This window comes from Alexandromys fortis, unplaced genomic scaffold, assembly GCF_014885135.2.
Source record: "Alexandromys fortis isolate MF-2015 unplaced genomic scaffold, M_Fortis_MF-2015_v1.1 scaffold_62, whole genome shotgun sequence".
In the NCBI taxonomy this organism is placed as follows: Eukaryota; Metazoa; Chordata; class Mammalia; order Rodentia; family Cricetidae; genus Alexandromys; species Alexandromys fortis.
Genome location: NW_026067942.1, coordinates 9,669,785 through 9,697,573, shown reverse-complemented (window position 1 = coordinate 9,697,573; position 27,789 = coordinate 9,669,785). Strand labels below are relative to the sequence as shown.

The following is a 27,789-nucleotide window of genomic DNA, read 5'->3' as shown; positions in this document are numbered from 1 at the left end:
GCCCCTCCCCACTGTATCACAACTGGGCAAGGTATCCCTCCATAGGAAATGGGCTCTAGTGATAAATCCTGGTCCCACTGCTAGTGTGGCCCCACAGACTGGTCAACCACAGAACTGTCACCCACATTTAGAAGGTCTAGTTAGGTCCTATGCAGGTTCTGCAGCTGTGAGTCTGGAGTTAGTGAGCTCCCACTAGCTCAGGTCAGCTTTCTCTGTGGGTTTCCCCATCATGATCTTGACCCCTTTGCTCATATAATCTCTCCTCCCTCTTTTTGCATGTTAGGTTTTTAAGGGAGACTTCAACCAGCCACAAAGTAAAGGAGACAAAAAAAAAAAGTGGCAGCGGGGGATGTTTGGGGAACAGGAAGGGAAAATGACAAAACACTGGATGAATAAAGATGGAGGGGAGGACACATGGGATTTAAAGGGCAGGTGGGGCACAACAAAATTCCTGGATGCTACCACCTGGAGAGTTGGCCTCCTCAAGAGGGAAGGGCCTGTAGCTCTCTCTCCCACCACTACCCAGGCTTCTCCCCTCCATTCGTGTTTCCTACCTTCAGGATGATGGGCGAGCCTGGTTTCTGATCCAAGATTCCAGTGGGGCTGAGCAGTTCAAAAGTTGGGTTGGGATAATAGATGAACTTGGTGTCATTATAGATGAGTAAGGACTGGACATTGTTAAAGACAAAGCCAAACTCATCTGGCCGTTCCACAGTGTCCAGGCCTGGACGGTAGTCACTGGTCAGAGAAGGTGCCAGACAGGTCAGCGTGGTTGTGTTTACCACTGTACACACCTAGGAGGCAGGATGACACATTCTGAGCACCTGGTGGGTGAAGGTGGGTCTATCATCTCCTCTTACCCTCTGGTTGCTTGACTTCCTTCAAGACATACGAGGCCCTCAAGACCAGTGAGGTGAGGATGCCTTTAACCCCGCTCATTTATTCACTGACACTGTTTTGAGCACCTGTTTTCTGGCAGACACTGGGCTGAGAGTCTGGTGCACAGGATGAAGTAGTCTCGAGGGACAGCTCTAGATTAATTAAACAAGCATTGTAAGCTGGTCCACAGAGAGCCTGCGACAGCACAGGGCAGGATACTGTGAAATGCATGAATGGGTGAGGAACACTCTGGTGGGGAGAACCAGATGCTCTGGGAAGTCTGTGGGTTCGCATGGCCTGAAGCAGCATTCATGAAAGATTTCCCTCATCTGAAGAATGGGGGGCTTCCCTAGGCCAGAGAGGGACAGTGCGGGGACAAGCTTCAGGTGAAGACCACAGCAATGGAAAGGTCTGGGGTTGAGGATATGAGACTGTTTGAAGGAAAGGACAGCTGCAGTAAGGGGGTACGTGTGGGGTATGTGTCGGTGTGTGGTGTGGGGTTTGTGTTGGTATGTGATGTGGGGTGTGTGTCAGTGTGTGGTGTGGTGTGTGGGGTAGGGTGTGTGTTGGTATGTGGTGTGTGGTGTGGTGTGGGGTATGTTGGTGTTGTCTGTGTGATGTGTGTATGGGTGTGTGGTGTGGGGCAGGAAGTGGTGAGATGAGCAGGTTGTACCTTGCGTGGTGTTCAGCTAATATTTCAGGACAAAGTGATAAGAAAACAGGAGCCTGCCTACCACTTAAGATCTTAGGGTCTTTCTGTCTTTTCTCTAGCCATGTTCTCCCCCATCTGCACTGGGGTAGAACCTTAGAAGGGACACTGAGCTCATGTGATCCCTTGTCTCTTGATAGACCTCTGGTCTGCTATCAAATTCTACTGGGCTGGCCCTGCTTAGCAGTGGGTTATTCTCTCCGGCAGTGGTTGGTTCAGAGGCTCAGACAGCAGCCAACCAAAGAAACTACGAAAAGACTCACGGAAGAGGCTTAGGGAAGAAAGCAGGTCCCAGCTTGCCCTCCAACTTTTACTCTGTATGTACCACAGTTAGCTCAGTTTCACTGTGGGAGCTGGGCTGTCACAGAAACAGCCTAGGACACCTTTAAGAACTCTAGTACATCCTGCCTAGATATACTAGGGTGTGTGTGTGTGTGTGTGTGTGTGTGTGTGTGTGTGTGGACACAAAGAGGTCCCTGTGTGAAACAGCTGATAGTAACACAGTAAAGAGCTGAATGTAAGTGGTTTCCTTTCCTGGGAATCCCACATCAGTTGATATGCAGAAGTGACGTCAGAAATTCAAACCTAAACCTTAACTCTCCCTCACAAAGCAGCTTCCCGGTGACTCCTCTGCTGTGCTAGGGATCAGTTTCCATTCTTGTCCTTTTCACTGTACACTTCAGCAGCCCCTTTCCAACTTAATGTCCATGTCATGGTGTAGCTGGAGACACTGAGGCACAGGAAAAGCGACAGGTACTGTTAATTAAGTACAGTTGAGTGAGAATCAAATTCCTAGTTTTACAAGGAAGACTCCCAGCTCAGCGTGATTCTCCATTGCTGTGGCATCTTCCTCCTTATCGGCTCGGTTTCCATAGACACAAATGAGGCTCCCGTGTGAATAAGAAAATCAGTTCTAAACAAGAGAGCTCTGTGTGTTGCCTGCCCTTCTTCATCACACTTTGCTTGCAACATCCCTATGCATTTTGAGACTTTGTGCCAGCCTTTTTCACTGCTACTGGGAGCTTGGAACGCAAGGAAAAGGATAACCCTAGGTAGGGTGAGGCTAGGCTGGGGCCCAAATGGACCAGAAGGGCAAAGCATTTCCTTTCCTCATCCTGTAAACAGAGGCATAGTACTGTGGGGTTGTATTCTAGGGACACTGCCTTCCATCCAGGCCTGACAGCCTGATTACTTCCAGGCAGGTCGCTATGTAGGCCTCGGGCCTTACAACTTTCCAGATGGTGGAACTATATTTTAGTTCCTGGAAATACTGCACTATTTCCATATTTCCATAGCTACTGCGTGTAGCTATGGTGGCCGTGAGGAGATAGTCCTTAAGATGTAGATGAATCCAAAGGGAGGGGAGAGAGACCACACCTGGGCCTGTGACTTTTGCAGGATGTTAGGTAAGAAGGAAGCTCTTGCTCATTTTCTCCTTGAGGACGAGAGCTGTAGCTTTTGGGAGTCCCTTGTCTGCCTCATGCCAACATCATAGCATTCTCTCTATACTATATTTACATTTCATTTTGTGTATATTTGTGTCTTATTATATTGATCCTGCTAACTGGAAAGGGACTCTTCCCTAACTTGTCCAATTCCTCGAGACAGCAAAAATCTTGCTACCAGCCAGCATTCCTTGTATGCAGAAACAAACAACAGAGACAGCCCTCACCCAAACTACCTCATGTCATTCAACCTTATGCCCTAAACATCCCAAATGGCTGGTCCTGGTTGTACCAAGCAGCCAGAAACAGCCTCTCATGTCTCAGAGGCAACAGAGATACACCAATCAATCCTCTGGCCCTGGGGCACCTGAGCTAGAGCTTGCTTTTTCTTCTGTCTCTGCATGAAAGAACCAGTGTTCTGCCTTGGCATGGGCTCCCTTCTCTTAAGAATTGATCTGTGAGTTGCATTCTGTGAGTTATCATGTTGGAATGATAACAAAATCTGTATTTTAAGAACCATATTTAACTTTTTGAGAGCATCTACCTTAGGCATGAGTTCAAGGCTCCTATTCCTAACACCCTGGGCTCCAGAAACTTGACAGAACAGCAGTGATTGGGAGCCCAGAGAAGACTTAGCCATCAGTAGACAGACATGGTCCAGGTTCTTTCCATGAAGATTCTGTACTTGGATGTAGGGAGCATGTGTTTACCTAGCCAAAATTGCTGAGCATCTGTACCACGATGGAAAGTCAGTCCCATGAACATCTCACATGGTCAAGTTATGAAGAGTCTGGAGGCAAGTCATCTATCTATCTGGCTTAAGTCTCTCTGCTATGCAAGGAAGGTGTGGGAACCTGATGATCCTCAAGACATTTCTTGGTCCAGCCTAGCATTCTGTTATTTTGTGCACCTCTGTTTTCCAAGGAAGATTCAGCAGGCTGGACATGTGTCAGGGATAAGAGGAGAGACATCATTTTACATTTTGCATGTCCATCTCGGCTTCACCAGTATCTCAAAGGTCACAGAGTAATGGCAGTAATTCATAGTAATAATAATGGTCATCACAGCATGTTCTGTACTATAATTATGAATACAATAATGTTCACAAAATGATGGCTGAAAAGAGTGAGACTGTGCTGCAGGAACAAACTGGAAACTTTTCAATAACTTATCTGACATTCTGTTATCAGAATAGGAGAACTTTTTGGACAATCACAGAAATCCATAGCTGAAATGAATGTATTATGTAGCTATGCCGAGAAGTGCAGAAGCTGTGATCATCTTGCCAGCAGGTCAGAATTCTCTGTCTGCAGTAGCTGACATTAAGTAAAAACATTAACTCCATGGCTGGCCCGTTCTGAAACTGGAAAGCAAGCCTTTCAGCCATTCACCTGTGAGGAGCACAGGATCCCAGAAGTTAAAGACTTGATCAGAGCCACATAGCTCTTAAATGGCAGAGTCTTGCTTCCAATACAGAAATTCCTAGATGTGGAGGAAGAACTTCTTTCCATCTCCTATACTGTTTCTCATTTAGCCTTTAAGTGACCATTTTCACTGAAGTGAGCATTACCCTTTTGTGCTCTGTCGAACTCAGCAGCCAACCCTTTTAGACCCCTGCTATACCATCTTCTGAAATTATACTGCTATCCCATTAGTTTCTTGGAGGCTCAGTTGTTTGGAACTGTAACTACAGAGTCAGGTCTTCAGTCAAGTTCCCTGTCTAGTGATCAGGTATATCCATATGCCTTTTGCCTAGCTCCTGGCCTTGTACCACGTGGGCAAAGAGGCATGGTTTCCGAGGCCAGGGAATGGAAGACCAAAAGTTACTTACATTGACAGATTCTTTGCCATTAAACTTGACTCGGATCTTTGGCTCCTGAATGACATCCAAGTTGAAGCCTGTGACAGTTAGGGGTGTGTGGCCACTGGGAACAAGCAGAAACTAGGTTAAGTAAAACCCCCGTAAATTTGGTACAGTGAACTTCAACCATTGGAATACCTGATATGAGCCACACTTGGGCTGTACCCTTTGCAACCTCTTCTCCCTCTGGGTGAGTCCTGTTAACCTCACCTCCCTCCAGATACACTCCACCAACCTCACTGTCCTTCAGAGGATGTGTCCCGCCAACCTCATATCCCTCCAGATGTACGTCTCCAATCTCACGCACCTAGTGATGCTCCACTCTGGCTCAATGCGTTGGACCCGAGGGTCATCTATGTATTCAAACTGCAGACTGCTATCTATCCGGGCTCTGTCAACACTCACGGAGACAGGGACCAGTCCCAGTCCATTGGAGGATGGGGGTGAAACACAGAAAATCTCATTCATGGACCTCCTGATGGGAAAACAGAGAAGGGTTAAGATAAAAAGTGATGGGCATGAGCTATCTTGAAAGGCATGTTCCTTATCCCATGTGTGGCCCATGACTCATTATGCTGTGTTCTTATTTTCTGTGATACAGAAATACCCTTCACTGGTGTCTGTCAATACTTTCCTTTTACCTTAGCTGGATTAGGAAGAGAGCACAGTAGAAGGGATACTTAGAGAACATGGGCTGAAACAAGGCTCTACTGGATTTTGGAGAACTCTTTCTGGATTTTTCTAGAATCTAGACTCTAGTCAGGTTGTCAATACATAGTCACATAATACCAGCCCCCTATTATGATAAACACATGGGGCTTTCTCTTGCAGAGTTAATAGTGAAAACCTCTCAGGTGGTCAACAATGGGCAAACTGGGGCCTCACCCATATTTCTTTAGAATCCTCCTGGAGTCTGCATCCTTATGGTTCATGGGTTCATGGGCTGACAATATTAGATTTTTTTCATTTGTTTGTTTTAATGCTCAGGAGATCATCCTGAGGACAAATTTGTCCTTAACTTGCTGAGACCATGTGACCTCCATAAGTCCCAAGTCCCTACAGTGAAACTCAGCCTGGGAAGCTACTGGGATCTTTCCTCATCTCTTCTGATAGCACTTCCTTCCAGTTCCCTATAGATGTTACCAACTCCTCTGATCTATAGGATGTAAACTGATAAGTGGCATACATTTCTAACAATGGCTGGTATGGGCCATTGTTTGGGCCAAGGAAAGGACCAATGACAAGGAGGCAATAGGCATGCCAAGGCAACAAGAATACATCATCCTTCAAGATTAACTTACCCATCGAATTTGCAGGTCTGATTGCCCAGGTACACTGCCACACTGCTCCCAGCACCAAGGTAATGGCCTGTGATGGTCACCTTGGTACCTCCTGACTCTGGTCCCCGAATGGGGCTGAGTGACAGCACAGAAGGGTTCTTTGAAAAGAAGAGAAACATCCACAGCTTAGGTCCAAGGCTAGACCTAACGGTAAGAGGGATCATCATCATGCTGGGAGCTAAGGTACTTTTCCTGCCCTTTGTAGTTTCAAACATCACTGCTTTGTCTGGAGGTCTGTTCAGGGAAGGTGAAGGGCTGCCATACACTGGGATTAATTAACTCCCTGGGGAGTCTTATACTCACAACACTGAAGGGAAGCTGACATGACACTGACTAATTTATCAATTAGTTTGAAAATTGAAAACAATTTGAAAATGCTGCTTAATATAGAGCCTATCCTGATTTCTTTGTCACAAAATCGAAAGGACTGAGTAAAATGTTCTTGCTTGGGTTTGACAGCTGATAGACTGTAGCCTCTAAGAATGGTCCATATATATGTCCTCTTGTCTTGCCCTAAGCACTGAGGACTTCTGGTACCATCAGTAAATGTTAAACATGGCCATTCTGACCCTTACTGGTGGATGAGACTATCACTTGCTGGCACGCTCACTAAGTTGTTCATTAAGTTACAGCTTAAAAAAAATTTCTAGACTATTAAACACCAAGGAGTTGACCTAAACCAGAAAGAATTGCTTATGCCTAGTGGTATGGAAAATGTTTTTTTGTTTGTTTATGTTTTTGTTATCTTGTTAGATAGTCTCCTGGCATAGCTCAGGCTGGCCGTGACTTTGAGTGAGACCCTCCTATCTTCACCTCCTGAGGGCTGGGATCAAAGGCACAGGGCACCACACATAGCTTGGGAAGTGAATTTAACTTAGTGAGTGGATTCTAATCTGTACCAACTCTTCACTATCTATGGTCCTGAGGTGGGTCATGGGATTATTCTGAATTTCAGTTTGCTCCTTGTCCATTGAGACAGGTAAGATGGGTTCTAGGGCCCTTCCCAGTTCTGATATTTACAACTCTCTCCCTATCTTTTCTCTTTGCCCCCGCCCCTCAAGCCCCGGGAAGGAAATGAAGCACAGTGGCTGCTGACAGGCCAATCTGAGAGAGAAAAGTACAAGGGAAAAGGTAGCAATGCCAAAATGAGAACATGGGCCTAGAAGCTCTAGACAAGGTAGTAAAACACTTTTAGGGGAAGAGAATTTTGTGGCTTAATGATTTTCCAACACTCTCAGCAAGGCTGATTTGACCCAATTTGCTGTCCTTAACACTTTTTAATGAAGTACTCAATGTGGAGAGGTTGGTAAGTTTTAGAAAAGGAACTTAAGGGTCCCAACACAATGTATTGATTCAGGATGAATTGAACCTAGGTAGACTCCAGGGCCTCAGAAACAATTTATTGATTTGGCATGAGTTTAGTGCCAGCCTCACAGGAAGCCTTGGTACCAAAACTGCCTGTTGTTTGAACACAATGAAATGTCTTTGGTCGAGGTACATATGTATGTGTAACCATACTGACACATAGAACTGTCAGCTTTTATTTTCCCTCTCCTGGTCGTGAACACAGAGGAACTCTGCCAGATTACAGTGACTCTTCTAACTCTTCCCTTAAAATATCTCATCAAAAACCAAAGCATATGAATAAATATAAAATTAGTTAATTAGTCTATCCTCATTAGGCTGAAATTAGACAACAATGTCACACTGGAGGAACAAAAGGGAACCCAGTCTTCCATCTAGAATCCTTTTTCTAAGAAGCCCCATTTAGAACTCTGAACTATGGTTCTCTGGGACTCCAAAGTCTCTGGTTTTTCTTTGGTTTGCTTAAAGTCACATGTGATTATTTAACCCCAGAAAGACAGGCTTCTAAGCAGGGAGGCCAAAAATTCCTTTTATTGGTTGCCAAGGTCTGCCTGGCTGGGAGGGGCAAATGAGATTTTTCTAGAAGTCTGGAGTAAATAAATGTGTGTCCTTGCTGGCTCTGTGGTCAGCCTTGGTCCCAGTACTTACCACGAAAGTGTATTGCTGGTGGGAATTTGTCATGAACTCTTCGTTGCATTCCCCAATGCACAGGCGTACAGGCCCAGATGTAGCGCCCATAGGGGCATGGCCCATCTCACAGACGATCCTGAGAAGAGAGCACACCTTCCAGTGAGAGGCTTGACAAGGCCACAATCGCTACTCATTTGCTCAGCAGTCAGCGAGTGACCCTTGTCAAAGCGATGGTCATTGTCTTGCTATAGGGCTAAACCATGGTTCAGTTTAGTACCCATGTGACCATTGGTATAGTTCTGGCTGCCTGGGCTTCATCTTATCTGCACAGTGAGAGGTTAGATGTGATTATATATAAAAAGCTGTGGGTGCTTCTGATGTACCATGTAGCTTAATTCTACTACCATTCCCATGAGCATCTAGTGCGGGGTCTCACCATGGATCATTTCTAGGATTGGTGGAATAAATGATGGAGGGGCAGTACTTAGTTGGTGTTTTCCGCTATGCAGCAAGCCCACAACATAGCCGCTCTCCCTAAGAGCACAAGTGAGTGATTATTTGTCACACTGGCTGATTCGGCTGTAGTCTCTTTCCTGCAGTGAGTTTTCAGTGGGGCTAGATAATCTGGTGAGATAACGTGAGCAGCCAAACAGCATCTCCCAGCACAATGGCAGAAGTGCAGGCCCCTGGAAGTGGGTAAAACGGTGGTGGTGGCTGAGTCCATTAGGTGCCAAGTAACACTTAATCAAAGCTGAACATACTTAGTGGGTGACATGGTCTTGGTTAGAAGTCACATCTCACACTGGCAGGGGGGCTGGAGGAAGATGCTCTGTGCTTTCTCTGCAGGTCAGATCAATACCCCCTGGTGATTTCCCTGGCTCCTGGGATAAGTTATAGAACATTTAAACACTGACCCCTTAAGTCGCAATGCCTTACAGAAAGGGTGGGTTGCAGGGGATGGGTAGGACTGAGGAAATTAGACTTGGTGGGGGGGGAGCCCTTGCCTAGAATACTGGGTCTGGGGTAGGCAGGAGAGGGTCCTACTGGTCTCAGAAAATAGGGGGACAGGAAAGGAGGAAAGAAAGCCTCTTCTTGCCTCCTGACTCCATTTCAGATCGGAAGAGCAGTGTCTGTGCTAAGCTTGCTGAGTGGGGAGTCAGGAAAGCAAATTCCTTTCTCATTAATCTCCTGTATTATCCTGGCACAGTGGGAAGACCTGTGTTTAACAGAGCAATGCTTATCTGAATAGTTTATCTAGGAAAGAAGGTAACTAAACATTGACTTCATTTCAATGTAATAAAACTTGCATGAAACGGATATCGCACACGCACGCACGCACGCCACTGGTCTCCATCTCCTCCATAACAGTCAATCCTCAATAAGTACTTTGACTCCTGGTAAATATTTACTTAGCATACAATAACCATCTTACTACATTTAGCACACAAAATGTAACAAGAAAGCACTTCATGGAAGAATGTTCTCCCTTTACTTTATCTATGAATAAGTAAATTCATTATGAACACACATAAGCATGACAGTAATAATTAGTGTTTAGCATGTTGTCCTCTAAAGCTCATTAGGAAGTATCTGAGAAGCTTAATCTAAGGTGCTGTGTTTGTTAATTTTCATGCTGCTACTTGCTTGGAGTAACAACTCAAACACTGTTTTTTGGTGCTGGACTTTGCTTTTGTTTTGGGGTCCCTGACTTTCTACAGTCATCCTTGGACCTCTGAAAGAACTCTGAAGAGTCAGCTAATTCTGGAGCACAGGGAATGTGGGGACTGGGAAGCAGATGAGCCTTTCCATTTCTTCTGATCAAGGGCTGGCTCTTTTCTCATTCCCGTGTACACTCTGTGGGAGAGATCCAGCACAGGAGAAAATTACTGTGGAAAAAGGAGGTTGGAGGACATGTGAAAGTTACAGGAAAGACTGAATTATTGCTCTTGGTCCTGTTTCAGAAAAAGGTCTAGCCTGCCCCTTTCAACAGTTCATGAAAGGCTTAGGAATGGGCTGGGCTTCGGAATGTCTTTCTAGGTTCTGAACATTTTCTTGCTTGGGGTTCATATTCTAAAAGCTAAGCTTTATGTGTGGAGCAACTGGGAGAAGAGTGACAGAAGAGACTGGGCCAACCCTAGTGTCTGAACTGAGTACCTTCACCTGGCTTTGAATGCCATGCTTGAATGGGCCTGAGGCATGGTATCCTCATGGAGCAGCTGAGCTCTGTCTCTCCTGCAGTGTGACTGGGGAAAGGTTGAGGTCAGCAGCAGGCTATGAACAAGGGTCTGCATGACCATGTCTGAGAAGTCAGACTGGAGTTTTCAGTTGTGAATGGAACGGAACAGAACTCTCTCCCTCTTTTCCTTTCAACCTGTGAGGCTGATAAGGCAGAGTGTAGAGGACGTGAGTGTCCATAGGATGCCTGTCTTAGCTCAGGGAGATGAGAGCTACAGAAGAAGTAAGGGTGCTGCAGAAGTAAAAGGGCTATAGAGAAGAAGAAGGATTATGCCACAGTTGAATATATAACTTAATGACAAGAGCTATCGCTGCTGACAGTAGAGGCAGCTCACAAGATGGAACCCCATGACACATCAATCCTCTGCTCCAGAAAGGGTCTTATTTCAGACTTACAGGCAACCAAGACTCAGGGATGCTACATGATTTATTTAGGGTCACATTCCAGCAAGTGGAGGAGTCCTGATTGAAAGATAGGTGAGCCTCAATCTGAAGTTTGTGCCTTTGATCACTCCATTTTGTGGAAACTGGCCTATCTATCATCTATATCTATCTATCTATCTATCTATCTATCTATCTATCTATCTATCTATCTATCTATCTATCTATCTATCATCAATCATCTATGTATGTATGTATGTATCTATCTATCATCTATGTATCTATCTATCTATCATCTATGTATCTATCTATCATCCATGTATCTATGATGTATGTATGTATGTATGTATGTATCTACCTACCTACCTATGTATCTATGTATCTATGTAGGTATGTATGTGTGTATGTATCTATGTATGTGTGTATCATCTATCTATCTATCTATCTATCTATCTATCTATCTATCTATCTATCTATCTATCTATCATCAATCTATCATCTATCTATCTATCTATCTAGGACAAAGTCTCACTACATTTTCCAGGCTGGGCTCAAGTTTCTGGACTTAAGCAGTACTCCTGCTTCAGCTTCCTGAGTAGCTGGATCTACAGACATGTGTCATCACACTTGTCTCAGATGCTGGATTTAATAGAATGCTCTGGATTTTAAGGGAGGGGCAGCACAGGCATTGTAGTAGTGATTGAAGATTTTGGAAAATATAGGAGACAACCCCACTCATTGCCTAAGGCTCTGAGAGTTAGTCATTTGACTCTTCTTCTTGGTTGTGGACCATTATAGGCAGTAGGTTATATATTGCTGTCTCCCCAGGCCTCATTTATATTATCTGGTTTAATTTCTGGGAGGCTACCCAATTTACATGTCCTCTGTGTTCCTGGTTGCTCCTAGGCTCCCTATGTGATATTAGGAGGCAATGACTTGCAATGATAAAATTTTATGCTTATAAAGTAAGTTGAGTCAAACAACTGTCCAGTTTCCATTTGAAGATTTGACTATTAATTGACAGAAGACTTCTGGAATCATATTAGTGCCACTGATTAAATTCCCTAGTTGGGGGGTGAGTGTTGCAGATTCTATGGGTCAGATTGCTCTTGCCTCCTGAGGACCACTTGGGGAGATTGTATACATCAGCTGTTCCTGTTTTACAGATGGACCATTTGAGGATCAGGGAGCAAACTGACTTGCCCAGTTCTATTCAGTTTATCAGCAACTGAAGTATAGCCCCCCCCCCCCCCCGCCCCCAGGCTCCTGGCACCAGCTCAGTTTTCTTATTATCCCTATACCACACCATCTCCCACAGACATGGTGGCTCATTTCCTGAAGCACAGAGATTCAGTACCAATACAGAGGTGTCTGAGTTCACAGATAGAGCAGATGAGATCGAGGTCAGATGAGAGAGCAAGCCCTTGCCTCTGGAGATGCTGAGTTGCAACTTGAACCTGCATTCCACTGCCCAGAAAATGTCCTGTGGCTAAATCATCTTGCCCTCCACAGACATGCGGGGCGTTGATTGCAGGACTAATCAGGGCCTTTAAACCAATATTAACCTAATTGTGGAATGATAGATAGCAGACACAAGCATATGGTGAATCATTACCGCGCCCGCTAATCCGGCTTGTGCCCAGGATTCTGTACGGAGCCCAGTTAGCCAAATTCATCTCTTGCAGACATCTGTAATGATTGCACCTGCTGCTCGCTGCCTAGGATGGAGGCTTAATAATGCTAACAAACTCTGGAACCTTAGGAGTGGTAATGAGCCTGGCACAGCCAGGAGCCAGGCTGTGACCAGTGAGGCTTGGGGTGGCTGGGTGTTGTTCACCGCTTCCTGCCTGTTCTGTGGCTGAAACAAGAAAAGGGCAGCTTTCAAGGCCACCATTGACCTCACCATCCTGGAATGACTGGGTCCCCAAGGTTTTTTCACAACCACACTTCCAGTTCATCTGGGTATTTTCCCCCTACAGTCCTAGGTCAAGAATTATACTTGATTTCATAAACAGAACTAAAATTTCTGGCAGTCCATTAGATGAAGGTTAAAGAATAAATGGCTTGCTGAAGTCTCAGGGCTGGCTAGCAGAGGAGCCAATGTCAAAACAGTTAACTCAAGTCTTGGGAAAGTTTTGGGTCCTGCTGCCTCACAATTTACACTCCTCACCCTAAAGTCTGAGTCTTCCAGCAAGAAGACCCCCAAGTGAGACCATGGCAGTATCTTGAGGTCTAGGTGGATTTGGGGTCTGTGTGGCCAAGTGCCTGGTGCAGTTTGGCGGGGCTCAGAACTCTAGACCATGTGACCATGAAGCTTCCTGCAGATAGTCCTGGTTCCCAAGTGTTTACATTCTAATGTGGTTCCACAGACATACTGATACCTTCCTGATGGCTTTTCTATAGGCCTAGCCACCACTCCCTCAAAGTTCATTCCTCATGAGATAAGGTTGTCAGTGAAGAACCAGAGATCTAGAGAATCTAGAGAATCAGAGGGATCAGGCCAGCTCTATTTCCTCCTTACCTGTAGAGTTCTTACACAGCCCCAAGAGTCTGGGAATTTACCCCTTCTGCCACTGACTCTTCTCTTTGTTATGCTATATTCTAATCAAGGCCCTTTGAGGTTCAGAGCCATGGGTGATGAGCATCCAGGCCATGGTTGCTGTGTCAGGGAAACAGGCCTGAAGTAGGAGTTAGGAGATTTAGGGCTGGATTCTCCCATAGTGGTTACTTCCCAAGGGACTGGAGAAAAATCATTTCATGTTTCCTCAACTTTTGCTCTTGTCAACTTTTATAGTAGTTTACTTGCCAGAGGTTAGAATAATTTTAAAAAAGAGGGAGAGAGAGTGAATGGGAAAGTGTCCTGTAAACTAAAAATTGCTGATAAAAAAGAGTGATGTCATTTTTATGGCTGCCATTGAGAAGTGACTCTCAGAGAAGCCTGAGGCTGCAGAGGAGCAGGGTAGGAGAGAAAAGCCTGAGTTCAAGTAAAGCCCAAATCAGCTCCCGAAACACACAGAGCTGCACACTCAGTGGATGAAGGAGACCTTGACCTAATGTCACATGACAAACCATGAAGAAGGATCTAGTGGTTCCCTTCCCTTGTTACTCCTTCTTCTCACCCCCAGATTCTGGCCTACTTCCTGCCCAACCCCCAGACCATAGTGTCGAGTGCCCAGGGAACACCCCACACTGGAACATACGTCACTCCTGAGCTCGCCCGCCTGCCTGCCACTACATGCCTATTTTCTAATTTCCAGCTGACATTTCCCTTAGTGAAATAAATGAATCTGCTCCAGTGGAGGCCCTGCTCAGATTAAGGTGCTGTCAGAGCCCCACGCACCAAACAAATTGTTGCCCACAGCCTACCCTGTAGGATGCATTTCAATGGGGTTAGGCTAGGAGGAGGGGCCAAGAGGTCCCAGAGGGGCTTTCAACATTCAAGCCAGCAGGCAGCAAAGACTAAATGAGGGGAAGCATGGGCACCTGGCACCCTGACGCCTGAGGAGACTAAGTACAGGGAAGCAACTGGAAGAAGGTCCTCTGAGGGCAGAAACACGCTGGAAAGACCTCTTGAGGCATTTTCCACAGGAGGAAGTGATATGAAAGGTGCTTGGGGAGCCCCAGAGAAGGAAGTACAGAGACTCGCCACTCTGAAGCTCACACGGACGAAGACCAGCAAGTGGACTCACTGCTCAGCGATGATGTATTCCCCTGGCAGGGGTGTGCAGGGTACTCCAGCCACCTGCACATGATGAGCGATCTCAGAGAAGTCCAAGCCCAGGTTCACTCCATGGATGGTCACACGAGTCCCTCCTTCAGGTGGTCCTGATACTGTCAAAATCTGTAGAAGGGAGGAGGGGTTAGGCACTGACTGAGTCATCCACAGGAATAGAACAAGGTTCTTGTCCCTCCCCAAGAGCTGAGGAACTATGACGAGGCTCCTAGAACATGAGTGTCTTCTTTTCAGCTTGGGCAGAATACTGATAACTTCTGTTTTACACTATTTCCTTGGATTATTCATCCATCTATCCATCCACCCACCCATGCGCCTATTCATCCATCCATTAAAACAACAACAACAACAGAAAGTTCTGAACTCTTTTAAGAACATCCCTGATTTATGTCCATCTCTGCTTCACTAGCTGATTAAGTTACATAATCTCTGCGAACTTCAGCTCTTTTTCTATGAAGAGAATATTACCATGTTTACCAAGCTTTAGTGAACATGAAAAACCCAAACAGCATTAGTTCTTGAAGTTTTGTGTGCACTAAGAGGCTTTGCAACTATGACCCTGTTGTTATTGCTACTTCTGTGCTAGACCCTGAAGGATAGATACAACGGTGAACACAGTGCAGATTTGTCCTCAGGGAACTTATAGTCAGGAAGAAAATGATAACAAAGACTAATGAATAGTTCTAGTCTGGGGTATGCAGTGGGCAGACAGATACAGGGAAAGCAGTGGGCATTTGGAGCAGGTGGAGATTGGATGGCTGAGGAGAACGTCACAGATTCAGAGTGCTTACCATAGTTTCTCACAATACATGTTAGAGCTAAGAAGTGACTTTAGATTTTACAAACCTTTGCTGGCTTCCTGCTAGCAAGGATCATTTATTTATTTATTTATTCCTTAATTTCAGTTGCCAAATGATGATTTATCTCATTTTGCTTTAACCCAAAAAGAAAGGAGTGGCAGAATCAGAACACCAAAGTATTCTCTGGAATCTAGTCAATCCTATTGAATATGTTCATGCTTTGAAGTCTGCAGTTACCTGAAGTGGGAAGTGATTAGCTAATTATCTAATCTAATTAGCTGAGTGAGTAAACTCAGTTCCAAGGGACAGAGGAATTCATAATTGTCAATCTTGGATCTTATTTTAAGATTGCCATTTTATAGAGAGAAGAATGAGTGCTAGAGATGTTCGATGGATCCAAAATCTCAGACAACTTGTACACAGCAATAAAAGGGTGACTGTTTCAACCACATAAGAAAGGCAAGACGTGGTTGAGACCAATAGTCTACTATGACCCCAGGATGGTTCCCCTGGGCAGAGACACACTGCCTTTGTGTTCTTGGACATGAACAGTCTCCTTAAGACTGTACATGTTGGTTGTCTTAGTTGGGATTTTTATTGCTGTGATGAAACACCATGACCAAAAGCAAGTTGGGGAGGAAAGGGTTTATTTTGATCACAGTTCTACATCACCAAAAGACAGTGAGGGTAGGAACTCAAACAGGGCAGCAACCTGGAGGCAGGAGCTGATGCAGAGGACATGGAGCAGAGCTGCTTCCTGGCTTGTTCCTCATGGCTTGCTTAGCCTACTTTCTTATAGAACTCAGGACCACCAGCTATAATAGACTTGACCCTCCCCTATCAACCACTAATTAAGAAAATGCCTTATAGACTTGCCTACAACACAATCTTATGGGGGTACTTTCTCAATTGAGGCTCTCTCTTTTCAGATGACTTTAGTTTATATCAAGTTGACATAAAATCATCCAGCACAATTAACTTCTGTTAGGACTGGAACAGCAGCCATTATGGGTGATGATGTGGGATGCCCTTCTTTCTGTATGCTGTGAATATGTCTTATTACCATTTGTTAATAAAGAAGCTGATTTGGCCTGGCAGTGGTGGTGCACGCCTTTAAGCCCAGCACTCGGGGGGGGGGGGGGGGGAGGGGGGGGGAGAGGGGGGGGGAGAGAGAGAGAGAGAGAGAGAGAGAGAGAGAGAGAGAGAGAGAGAGGGGGATCTTTGTGAGTTCGAGGCCAGCCTGGTCTATACAGTGAGTTCCAGAACAGCTAGGGATGTTACACAGAGAAACCCAGTCTTGAAGGAAAAAAAAAAAACTGATTTGGCCCATAGTCAGGCAGAATATAGCTAGGCAATCCAAGCAGAGAGACAAGGAATAAAAGGCTGGAGTCAGGGAAGATGCCAACAGCTGCTGGAGAAGCAAGACATGAGGTAACATAACAGCCACATGGTAAAATACAGAATAATAGAAATGGGTTAATTTAACTTGTAAGAGCTAGTTAATAATAAGCCTGAGCTAATAGACTAAACAGTTGTAATTAATATTAAGCTTCAGTGTGGTTATTCAGGAACTGGTGGGCAGGAGAGAAACCTTCAGTTACAGGGTGAGTCTACGTGGAAAGGGCAATCCTCCTCTGGTGATGGAGATACCCTAAGTCTTGTCACCCTTTCAGACATGGACCCCATGGCGTACCCAGCAAGTAAGAGATGGAGTGTGGGTGGGGATAGCTTTTCCTACCTCATCACTGGTGGCATGCTGATCAGACTTTGCCTTAGTGTTGTAAGGTGCCAAGCTAGAACTGATTGAGTCTGCTGACTTCCCTTCCATTTCTATGGGCCTTCAGTGGTACTGCTTCCTGAATCTTGCCTGCAAGGCCCCGAGAACACTGTTCTGGGGACTGACTTTGCTCACTGTCATCTTGTCTGTGACTCTGAATCCCTTTTCTTGGAATAAAATATTCCACCTTATAAATAAAACTAAACACATGGAGTAGATCATGGGAGAAATCACCAAGGAAACTCACGGGCATATCGATGTGTTGGGGGAGGTAAAAGATGGAAGAACAGTGTGCAGGGGAAAAAGCTTTCAGGAGTAGGAGCCTCTGTGGTGCTTCCGTCCTTGGAAATGAAAATGTCCAAGAACAGTGTGCTCTGCATATTCTGCTTGGCCCTGGCACAGTTTTTCAGAGGCCAAGGACCCCTTGTCATGAGAGGTGGGGGAAGGAGCTGCTTCTACCTTTGCAGGAGAGCATCAATAAGAGAACACACATTTTAGCTCCTGGTTCTGTTGGACCCATTTTTTCCCGGTGTTCCACCCACCTCCACCCCAACCCCAGCACCTGCATGGCAGGAATCCACCTACTTAACGGGTTGGACAGAACCATGCTGGTCGTTTCCTTTCCTTGGTTCCTTTTCTCCCACTTTTATTTCTTAAAAACATATACTCTTTTGCTCACTGCAGTTAATTACAACCTTTCAGAAAAAAAAAAAAACTCGTGAAATGAAATCTTTCTGGAAAGCCTAAAAATACTCTCATCTTGCAGGTAGCAAATGCATACTCTGCCTCGGAAAGGTTTCATAGTGCAGCTCCCCTGTTGTTCAGCCCTGACAGCAGCTTCTTACAACATGGAGCGTTAGACACAGGTACAGGTACTGGGCTGCAGGGTCAGCCTGTTAGCACAGAGCTGCTCAGAAGCGTAAATCAGCATAGAGAAGATGTTTGGGTAAATTATAAGTAAGTGTTGTAATCTTGGCATGAAGGTATATGTCAAAGATATGTGTGAGTCCAGCTATCTGCTGCTGGTGTACAAATTGGAACCTTCCCTGATTATCAGACCAGATCCTCAGGCTTGGGAAATGCCAAGGAAACTGGGACTTTGGGAGAGTATTATTTTAAGCCTTTTTTTTTTTAAAGTAACTTTTTTTCCACTTATTTACATACCAACCAGTTTCCCTCCCTTCTCCGCTTCAGTCCCTTCCCCTTTCCCACCGACCCCCTCCCCATCCACCCCTCCTCCATCTCCATTCAGAAAGGAATGGGCCTCTGGTTTTTGCACAAAGTATGGTGCCTCAAATTGAAGCAGGGCAGAGCTCCTCCCCAGGAAATCTCGTGAACCTGAGGCCAGGTAATCCAGCATGAGAAACGGGTTACCAAAAGCAAGTTAAGCACCAGGGAGAGGTCCTGCTCTCACTGTTAGAAGCCTTACTAAGAGACCAAGTTACACTCACATTGTCACACACCTGCAGAGGGCCTTGGTTGATCCCATTCAGGCTCCCTGACTGTAGATAACAAGGAGGTTCCAAAGAGGGATGCATGGATTTCCCAGGGAAGGGGAAGTAGCAAAGATCTCCTGGGTAAACTGGGGGTGGGAATTGGGGGATGAAGGGATAGAAACTAGAGGGAGCAGGTTGGGTGAGCTGAGAGTCTTTTTTTTTTAACGGACTACCTCTCAAATCGTCATCACTCGGAAGATGTGGCCCAATAGTTCACAGCAAAAAACAGCTAAGCAGTACCCGGTCTTGAGCTTAAAGAAATACATAGATTACAGTTTTGATTAAAACAAAAATTACTTGGAAAAGTTTGGATTTCCAAAATATAGATGAGTATCTGTGATCATCTGACTTGCAGAAGCGTTTCCAAGGTGCCCACTACTGATGACTTCCAAATCTCTGTTGTCAGCTCATACCTCTCTCCTGAGCTTCATAGCCATATATCCAACTACTACAGGACATCTCCACTTCCACCTGAATGTCTGCCAGGTGCCTCAGGTTTCATAATATCTAAAAATGAACTCTTAATTTTTCTTCCTTCTACCAAGGCCCAATTATCCTCCCAGATTTTCTTTCAAGGTAAATGGGATCACTAAGCTCCTGGCTAGAAATTTTGCAAGCGTCTTCGATAGGTACTTTTCCTTCATCTGTAGTGTATAATTAATAAGGTCAAGGTCCTTTCAGTTCTCACTTAAGTAGGCTTCATTATCTCACTCACTCCGACCAAAAGGTTATCCATGTTCCTCCATGGAGGTCTCACAGCTGCCAAGAGTTCTAGCTACTTTACTGAGGCAAAGTTCCCCTAGATTCTGGTCTCCCTTATCCCTTCAGGTGTATCTTCTATTCTATCATATGCCCTCTGTGTCCTACCAGAGATCAGTGGTTCCTATACAAGGTGCACTTTAAAAAAATCTCTGTGTCATGGCTGGAGAGAGGGCTCAGCTGATCAAGCCAAAGTTTGATTCCCTTTACTCACAGTGGGTGGAATTACAATGTCTTGTAACTTAACTGGACCTTCAGGGGACCTGACATCCTCTTATGGCTTCTGTAGGTTTCCTTATGCACACACATGTGTGCACGTGCACACCCCCCCCCACATAAAAACCCTTAAAGATGCTCTATGTCTTTCAATGCATTTGCTTTGCCTCAGTTCAAAAGTCAGAACCAGCCTGGTCTACAGTCTGTGCTTAGAACAAAGCAAAAAAACCAAAAAAAAAAAAAAAAAAAAAAAAAAAAAAAAAAAAAAAAAAAAAAAAAAAAAGGAAAGCACCCCATAGAAACCCATCTATCCAACAAAGAGGACCCTAAGAGAAACATACATGGATTTAATTACATGGGAAGTAGAAAAAGACAAGGTCTTCTGAGTAAATTGGGAGCATGGGGGATCATAGGAGAAGGTAGAAGGGGAAAGGAGAGGAAGGGAGGGGAACAGAGAAAAATATATAGTTCAATAAAAACAATTTAAAAAGAAAACCAAAGAAACCGGTCTATCAGAATCTTTTCACATGTCTGAGAAGAGTACAAGGCCATGATATCTATATGGTGCCCCGAGTCACAAGAATCTGGCCTGCACATGGTTATTCCTTCCCAGAACCAACTGTGCAGGGTACAGGAAAGAAGCCCAGTGAGAAAGATCTGGTGTTCAGAGAAAGAAAGAATAATACCCCTCCAGGACAACACTTCAAACTAGGCAGCTGGTAAGTTCCCAGATTCCTCCCCAGTGAGACTCTGTCCTCAGGGCTGTTGTTAGAAGTAGCATGGAATTTCAGGATGCCAGCGGCATTTCATTGTGCCCCAATGCTACTGACAGGTAGATTTATGTATGGGTTTATAGAGGCAAACTGCCTAAGTGTCCAGTTACTGCCTGCAAAAGCCCAGGAAAGGCCTTCCTGATCAAAAGGAGCAGTGTGGCTTCAGGGGAAGGTTGAGGGTGGTCAGAGGGCAGCAGAGTAATACTGAAGCCTTCACTGACACAGAATAAACTCAGACATGGCTGGGGTGTTAGACATATTTACCTATCTTGGCTTCCGGTTTCAGATGGCCTGTGTACTTCTGACTCTGGGGTAAGGAAGTGAGACCTTCTGGTACCCAGGGAGTATCTGCAGCAATAAGAGATTAGGTAGCCCCTGGTGTCTGGCAGTCCTGAGGTTTGGAAAGCAGCTCTGATACTCCTGAGCTATGTGGCCTTGAACACACTCATCTAAAAAATGATAATCTTGCTGGCTTCAAGGGGAGGATGCTAGGATTAAGTTAGCTAATATTTGGAAGGCTCCAGCATGTTAGTTCAGAGAGAAGGGCATAACAATGTATAATTCCCAGCTCTGTGCTTCCCTACACAAAGGACTTACAGATGAGAAAGAGCATTGCATATAGGGAGAAGCTAAGAGATGGTATAAATTTTCCTGTTTATCTGGAAGGAGAACTTGTGAATCAAAGAGTACATGACAGATGCTGAGTGACCAGGTGGGAGAATACCTTAGAACTTCCTGGCAGGATAAGCTTAGCCAGGAAGAGGTGGTGCTGAGGACAGGACCTTGGGGACCACCTCAAAGACCATGGCCAGGCAGGATCTTCATTGCCCATTTCACCAATGACGAATGAACTATCTTGGGACAGAGACGACTCTGCTTTTCTTAGCAACCTAATATTTAGCATACTGCCTATCTCAGACCATCAATAAATACCCCCAGTTCCAGTTAATAAGAAATGCTGGTCTATATAAAATTCTAGAACAAATTGTGTTCCTTTAACTGTGACTGGAAGAAGGGGGTGCCAAAGTGTTGCTTGGGAGTGCTCTAGTGTATTCCTGCAACCACTCAGAACACCTTCCTATAATCCTCTTATTTTAATTTAATCCAATTTCTAATTTGGTTCTTCATGGAATGGAGAACTGAGCAGATAGCTCCTCATCAAATATCTTTCAGAGACTGAAGACAAAAATTACACTCCCTGGCCATTGCCTTTATAATGCTGTCTGTAACTCCTCTCAAGAGTTTTGGAACCTTTTGTGCAGGGAGTGGGAGGTGTATTCTTTGCTCTGGATCCCGGTGTTTCTGTCATTCTCTGGGGCAGAGTGACCCACTCAAGGCTGAGGTTTGAGTGAGTGCCTAAGTAATCAATGTGCAGTCAGGAGGGCCCGTGATTACATCATTTCTCTGCTTGTCATACACACCATGCATGAGACTTGTTGTGGGCAGTATCTAGCAGAAGGTAAGCCTTGGGCGTCTTTCCTATGCCTTGTGCTGTTTTTCTCCTTGAGGTTTCTTTTCCCATTTAGGGAACTTTTGTTATGGGGCTCTCTCTCCTTTCGAAAGAACTCTGCATTTGTGTGTGCACGTGTGTGAATGCTCGTGTGTGTGCGTGTGCGCACATGTATGCTTTCTTTTGGTCAGGCTCTCATCCATGTAACTCAGGCTGGCTTTGAACCTTTGGAGATACTCCTGTCTCAGACTCCTGAGCACTGGTATCACAGTCAGGTGCCACCAAATTTACTCTATATTTGTATTTTAGTGGGGCTTTAAGTTATCCTGTCACCTTAAGATGACTGGTATCTACTTATAGAGGGGAAAGGTATTCTGTGTTTTGCAGGATCTAAGAGAAATGCTTTAGGGTTCAGTCTAGTAGCCATAAACTCTCTCAAACATGAAGTAGCTAATTCAAGCCCTTACCATGCACCTATTGATTAGCACGTGTTACAACCAGGATAATGAAGACGGGCTTGGATAAGCCACTTCATGCCAAGACACTAGCCTGTCTTGGGCACAGCTCATGGGCTCACAGTAGATGACTAATGAGAAACTTCTGATTTCTTTTTTCTGGATCCTCCAAAGCTTTTGGAGCATTTGGATTGGTGATCCTCTTCTCTACAGGCTCAGACCTACCTTAAACAGCTGTAGAGTCAAATGGAACCCTGGTGAGCACCCTAGAAGCATTTCAGCTCAGTTCCTAGTCTTTCTGGACTCTGTCATGTTTGTTTTCCTTTGTGGTGCCATGACCTGGAAGCAGCACAGTGATGTTATAACTGCCCTCATTCTTGCAGCCACTAATTGAACATTTCGAGGGAAACGCCACAAAGTTGCTCAGGGGCAAGAGGAGCAGATGCGGCTGATTAATTACAGCTGGGGGATCTAAAGGGCTGCGGGAGGAAGCAGAGTTGGAGGTGCTGGAGGTCCTAGGGGCTTGGCAGCTGGGGAAAGTGGTTAGACTGGTTGCCTGCAACCACAGACTCAGGCAGGCCTGGATGGGGCCTTGGAGGGGCAAAGTATGGGCCTCCCTCAGAGTCAGATGAGCTTGATGAGAGATTCCTAAAACTTGATTGCACCCTAGAACAATGTCTTCCTTAGGCCTGTCTCCTGACTTATAGGCACAAGGAGAAATAAGAAATACTGTTCATAATCTCCCAGGGATAGGAGATTTGTCTGACAATGCTTGCTATTTCTTCACTTATGAAGTGCTCAGAATGAGACAGAAATTGTACCTAGGTCGTTATATATTGTATCCTACTTAGGGCTCAAAACAAGTTACCATTTCACAGGTATGGAATAGCATTCCAGGGAGGTTAAGTAACCAGCTCAAGGCTGTACAGGGAATGACAGAATGCACTAGAACTGTCCAACATTGTATTTAGTATCCCTGTGACAAAGTCTGAGCAAATTGTCCCCAACCCTGCAGAGATCAAGTCATCAGCTATGAGCCTCTGCTTTTGTCTCTTTTGCTCAGCAACAGCCTCTTTCTCTTGGCTGAGGTTGTGCCTCCCTGCTTTATCATGAGTCCCGTTGTTGGCTTTGGTGTTCACTGTTTTTCCTTCTGCTCTCCCCCCGCTTTGGGTTTCCCATCATCCATCTTCCTTCTCCCTGTTCACACTCCTAATTTGGTTTGCCCCATCCTCTCTACTCATATATGCCTGGCCTCCCAAGATAATGCTAAGAGTGGGACTTCTGGCTTTCTTCCCGTCTTAGCAGAGGCTGGAAGAGCTTGGATTCAGCTCCTTTCTCTCTAGATAAAGAATAATATTTGTTGAAGTGAGCTTAAGAGAGATGGCAAGGATGATGCCCAAATCAAACATGGGGTGGGTTGTTGTGGAATATCATTTAACAATGTAAAAATGCTTTACATTTGCTTATGCTGCAGAATATTACTTTATAAAGGTGTGTTCCATTTGTTTACACTGCATTTGTTTAATGATATAAGGATGTGTGTTTAATTATGTGAAAATGTGTTACATCTGTTCATCTTGCCTGCCTAAGGCACCTGATTGGTCTTATAAAAAGTTGAACAGAGCCAGATGTGGCACGTGCCTTTAATCTCAACATTCGGGAGGCATAGGCAGGTGGATCTCTGTGCGTTCGAGGTCAGCCTGGTCTAAAGGAGCTAGTTCCAGGACAGGCTCCAAAGCTACAGCGAAACCCTGTCTCGAAAAAAAAACCAAAACACAAAACAAAACAAAGAGCTGAAAAGCCAGTAGCTAGGCAGAGAAAGGATAGGCAGGACTGGCGAGCAGAGAGAATAACTAAAAGGAGAAATCTAAACTGGGGGAAGAATGAGGAGGAAAGAGGAGGAACCTGGAGACAGCAGCCAGGGAGCCTCCACCCAGCAGACACAAGCAGCCATGAAAGTAAGATAAAAGGAATGAAAAGTAAAAAGCATCAAGGCAAAAGGTAGATAATGAGAAACAGGTTAATTTTAAGTTAAAAGAGCTGGCCAGAAATGAGTCTAAGCTAGGTCGAGTATTCATACCTAATAAGAAGTCTGTGTCATGATTTGGGAGCTGGTTGGTGGCCCCAGAGAGGGGTGGGGCTCTCGAGTCAAGCAGCTGAGGGCTAAACAAACTATTGATGTAACATCAAGAAAGCTGCCACTTTTCACAACCTTCATCTTTAAAATGGGCTTAATTAGAACTATCAGTCAGTATTGTGTTCAGTGAACATAGCTATTATTTTTCTTATCGCCATCTGAGAACTAACAAATTCATGCAGAGACAAGGCTAGCTTAGGACTGAAGGAAAAATGGCTTTACTCTTTATGAACTTCCTAGGCAGACAGGCAGGGACTTGATCCAAGTACACATCCTGCCTTGTGGCATTTGGTGCTGCCTCTCTGTGACCTGTGCACCCTTGCTATAGTCTCTATGGTGTCAATCTCCTTGTTCTGAGATTACAGGAGGAAGGAGACACTGAAGTCAGAACTTTTGGGTCAGGGTGGGGATGGGGGAGAAGTATTCCCAACTCTATTAGATGCTCTATGTCAGAGACTGGTTCAGGAGCAGACAGATGGATGTGTGTTGGTATACGGTCAGCTCTTCCTTCTCCATAATCTTTTCTCCTTTGCTGTAGCATTGTGCTCTTGATGATGATGATGCTGACTGTACACATTCAAGTTTTTATTCTACCCTGGTTCCCAAACACATCTGGACACTGAGCCCTTGACAGCAAATGATCATGTACTTTTCCACATTTGTGTGCACACATGCATGTGTGTGTGCATTCATTTATGTGTGTGTGTGTGTGTGTGTGTGTGTGTGTGTGTGTGTGTGTGGTGCATGCATGCCTGTGAGCACACATTTCTTTGCAATCACGAGAGCTGGTGAGGAGCTCTGCAGGAATCTATGGTTTCAATGGTGCCAGCTCTCCTGCCTGGGGTGACTCCTTCCTAGTGCTGTCTTAGCTGATAGTACATTCAAAACCTAATTGTTATCTCAGCAGAGTAACTCCATTATTCATCCTGACACCATCCCCCGTTAGCTGTTTGTTGCAGTGATGTTATATTAATGAGGCCTGCAAATAAATGAACAGGAGATCAAAGTGCTGGCTTGTTTCTCAGGAAAGCTGGCTGACTTCTTCATTGGTGACTTTCCAGTGAGTCACTCCAGCTCTGAGCAGGTGGATTTTGGTCTTTCTTAAAAATATGTGGTGGAGCTGTTTGGCTAAACACTTAACTGTCCCAGCCTCTTAAGCAGTTCCATAGAAGCATTAGCATCTGAAAGAGTCTGGTAAAAGCAATCTCCTTGAAATTATTTGGCACATGAAAAGCAGGAGCAACAGGAAGGATGGGTCGCCTCAAACTAGTACAATATCAAAAATTATCTATCCTTAGTTTTGGAGGACAATATATACTGTTTTATACTTGATTTTCTTTCTATCTCAGTTACATTTACCTGAGATAGGGTAAAAAGATTTTCTATTCCATAAGCATGGACTAGTGAGACTGGAGAAGTTACTGAGGTTGACAGTTTTACAAGTGACTTTATACAGTTGTCAGTGAAGAATTGCCTGGTGTCAGTGCATGTGGTTTTAGGAACACACAGACATATTCTTTCAGATTTCAAGTATGGTAGATTTTCAGTTACCGGCTGAGGTGCCACCTCTGTGATTCCTTCTGTTTCTCAAGACTTCTGTGCCTTGCTTAGCCTGATCTTTGTCCCCGCCTGCAGGTGTACACCATCTGGGTTCTATCCTATGGGTTCTCCCACTAGATAGAGATGCCTCAGAGGTCAGATCTCCACCCAGGGGACCTAAGATTCACTTCGACCACTATTGCACTGGAGAACAAAGACCAAGAACAACTCCATGTCACATAACACTTGGGGCATTAAATAAAAGACTATGCCTGAAGGAAAAATTATGGTTTCCTTATCAAGCTCACATGTATCCCAAATTTCCAAACTGTTTTACATACTCATAGAAAGGAGGTTGAACCTGATTATGTGTAGGAAGACAAGTACAGGTAACTAATTCCAAAGGATGCTGAAGTACTCAGATGTCTGACATCTGTTGGTGTCTTCCAAGAGGTCTGACATCAGATGGACACAGGATACCCTCTGCTGCAATGACAACAGAGGCCTAGTTTTCAACCTCTGTATTGCTGCTAACCAGATGACCTTGGGTACATTATTGATTTTCCCAAGCACCATTCCCCTAGCTCTTACAATAATTACAGCCATATTGTCTGGAGGGTGAGAATGAATGATCTAAAAAACAGGGTGATATAAAATGAAAGCTATCGTTATAGTCAAGCCCCAAATTAGAATTTTGGTTTCTGCTGTCTGAGGTTGTGTCCTCCTTAGCTCTGGATACACCACTCAGCTGTAGTCCTGTTTTTACAGGAGACAGTGCCCAAAGGTGTGGGTTAGAAGTCCCTTTCCTATGCTCTTTAGAGGGAGCAAATGACCTGTGGAGAAAGCACTTTCCGATATCATCCAAGTAGCCAGTGTTCAAGATTGGGGCTGTGCTGGGAAAAACTGTGTCTTTCCAGGTTTCAGTCAATCCTGTGGCAACCTCCTACTCAAGCATAGTGTCTGGTATGCATTGGTAACCAAGTAAACATTCTTGGAAGGGAGAATTTATTTCTCAGTGAGCTGTGACATTCTTTCTTAGCATTCTCATTTTATTGGGCTGGATTCTCCCCTTTATATGGTGAAGTTCTGATTCCTCAAACCACTACAGATACACAGAGAGAATGTCATCACGTGAACATTAGGAAGAGGTTGGGTGACAAATATAGAAGCTGAGGTGTCATCTAAGCACCGGTTTCTGGAAGAGAGGCCTGCTGCGATCTTCCCTCACAGCCCTCCCAGGGACCCAGACCTACCCACACCTTGATTTTGGACTTGAAACTTCCAAACATCTGAGAAAATGTATTTCCTTTGTGAACACCACCCTAGGAAACTAAAAGCAGAGACCAAGCGGGGATCTTCACTGCATTTGTTTCAGAGTCCTCTTAAATCTTCGAGTTTCTTTTCCTGAGAACATATTTGTTTGGTTGGAAGTGAGATCCCAGCCCCTGGCATCCATTTCAAGCCCTCTCCCTTGGGAGTTGCCTTAGTCCAGGACTCCACTTCTGGGAAAGCCCATCAAGCAGTGACCCCCTCCCCAGGGAAGGTCAAGAAAGCCCTCCAAGTGGTGACCCCTCCTCTGGGAGGGTCAGGACCACTCCCACAGGCTATTTAGGCTGCCCCTGCCCCAGAGAATGAACACATGGTGTCCGGGTTTTGTGTGGTCTTCCCTTCTCTCTCTTCCCTTTACCATGCTTTCCCGGTACCATTTGGGAGAACTGCATTAAACATGGGCATCTTTTATTTGGTCTGATTTGGTTTGATTGGAATTATTTGTGTCGGCTGAGAGGCTTGTCTAAGAAATATTCCTAA

The 27,789-nt window shown here is 45.0% G+C and overlaps 1 protein-coding gene across 1 annotated transcript in view; it reads right to left on the bottom strand.

Moving 5' to 3' along the window:
* The window catches only part of Plxna2 (plexin A2), a 201,638-nt gene that overhangs the window by 22,657 nt on the left and 151,192 nt on the right, over positions 1 to 27,789 (bottom strand). The window contains exons 13-18 of the mRNA XM_050148182.1: positions 14,535 to 14,686; positions 8,248 to 8,365; positions 6,196 to 6,332; positions 5,202 to 5,369; positions 4,865 to 4,958; positions 555 to 794 (exon numbers count right to left, since the gene is read on the bottom strand). Coding sequence (XP_050004139.1) covers positions 555 to 794; positions 4,865 to 4,958; positions 5,202 to 5,369; positions 6,196 to 6,332; positions 8,248 to 8,365; positions 14,535 to 14,686 — 909 coding nt within the window. The remainder of the gene's footprint in view (positions 1 to 554; positions 795 to 4,864; positions 4,959 to 5,201; positions 5,370 to 6,195; positions 6,333 to 8,247; positions 8,366 to 14,534; positions 14,687 to 27,789) is intronic.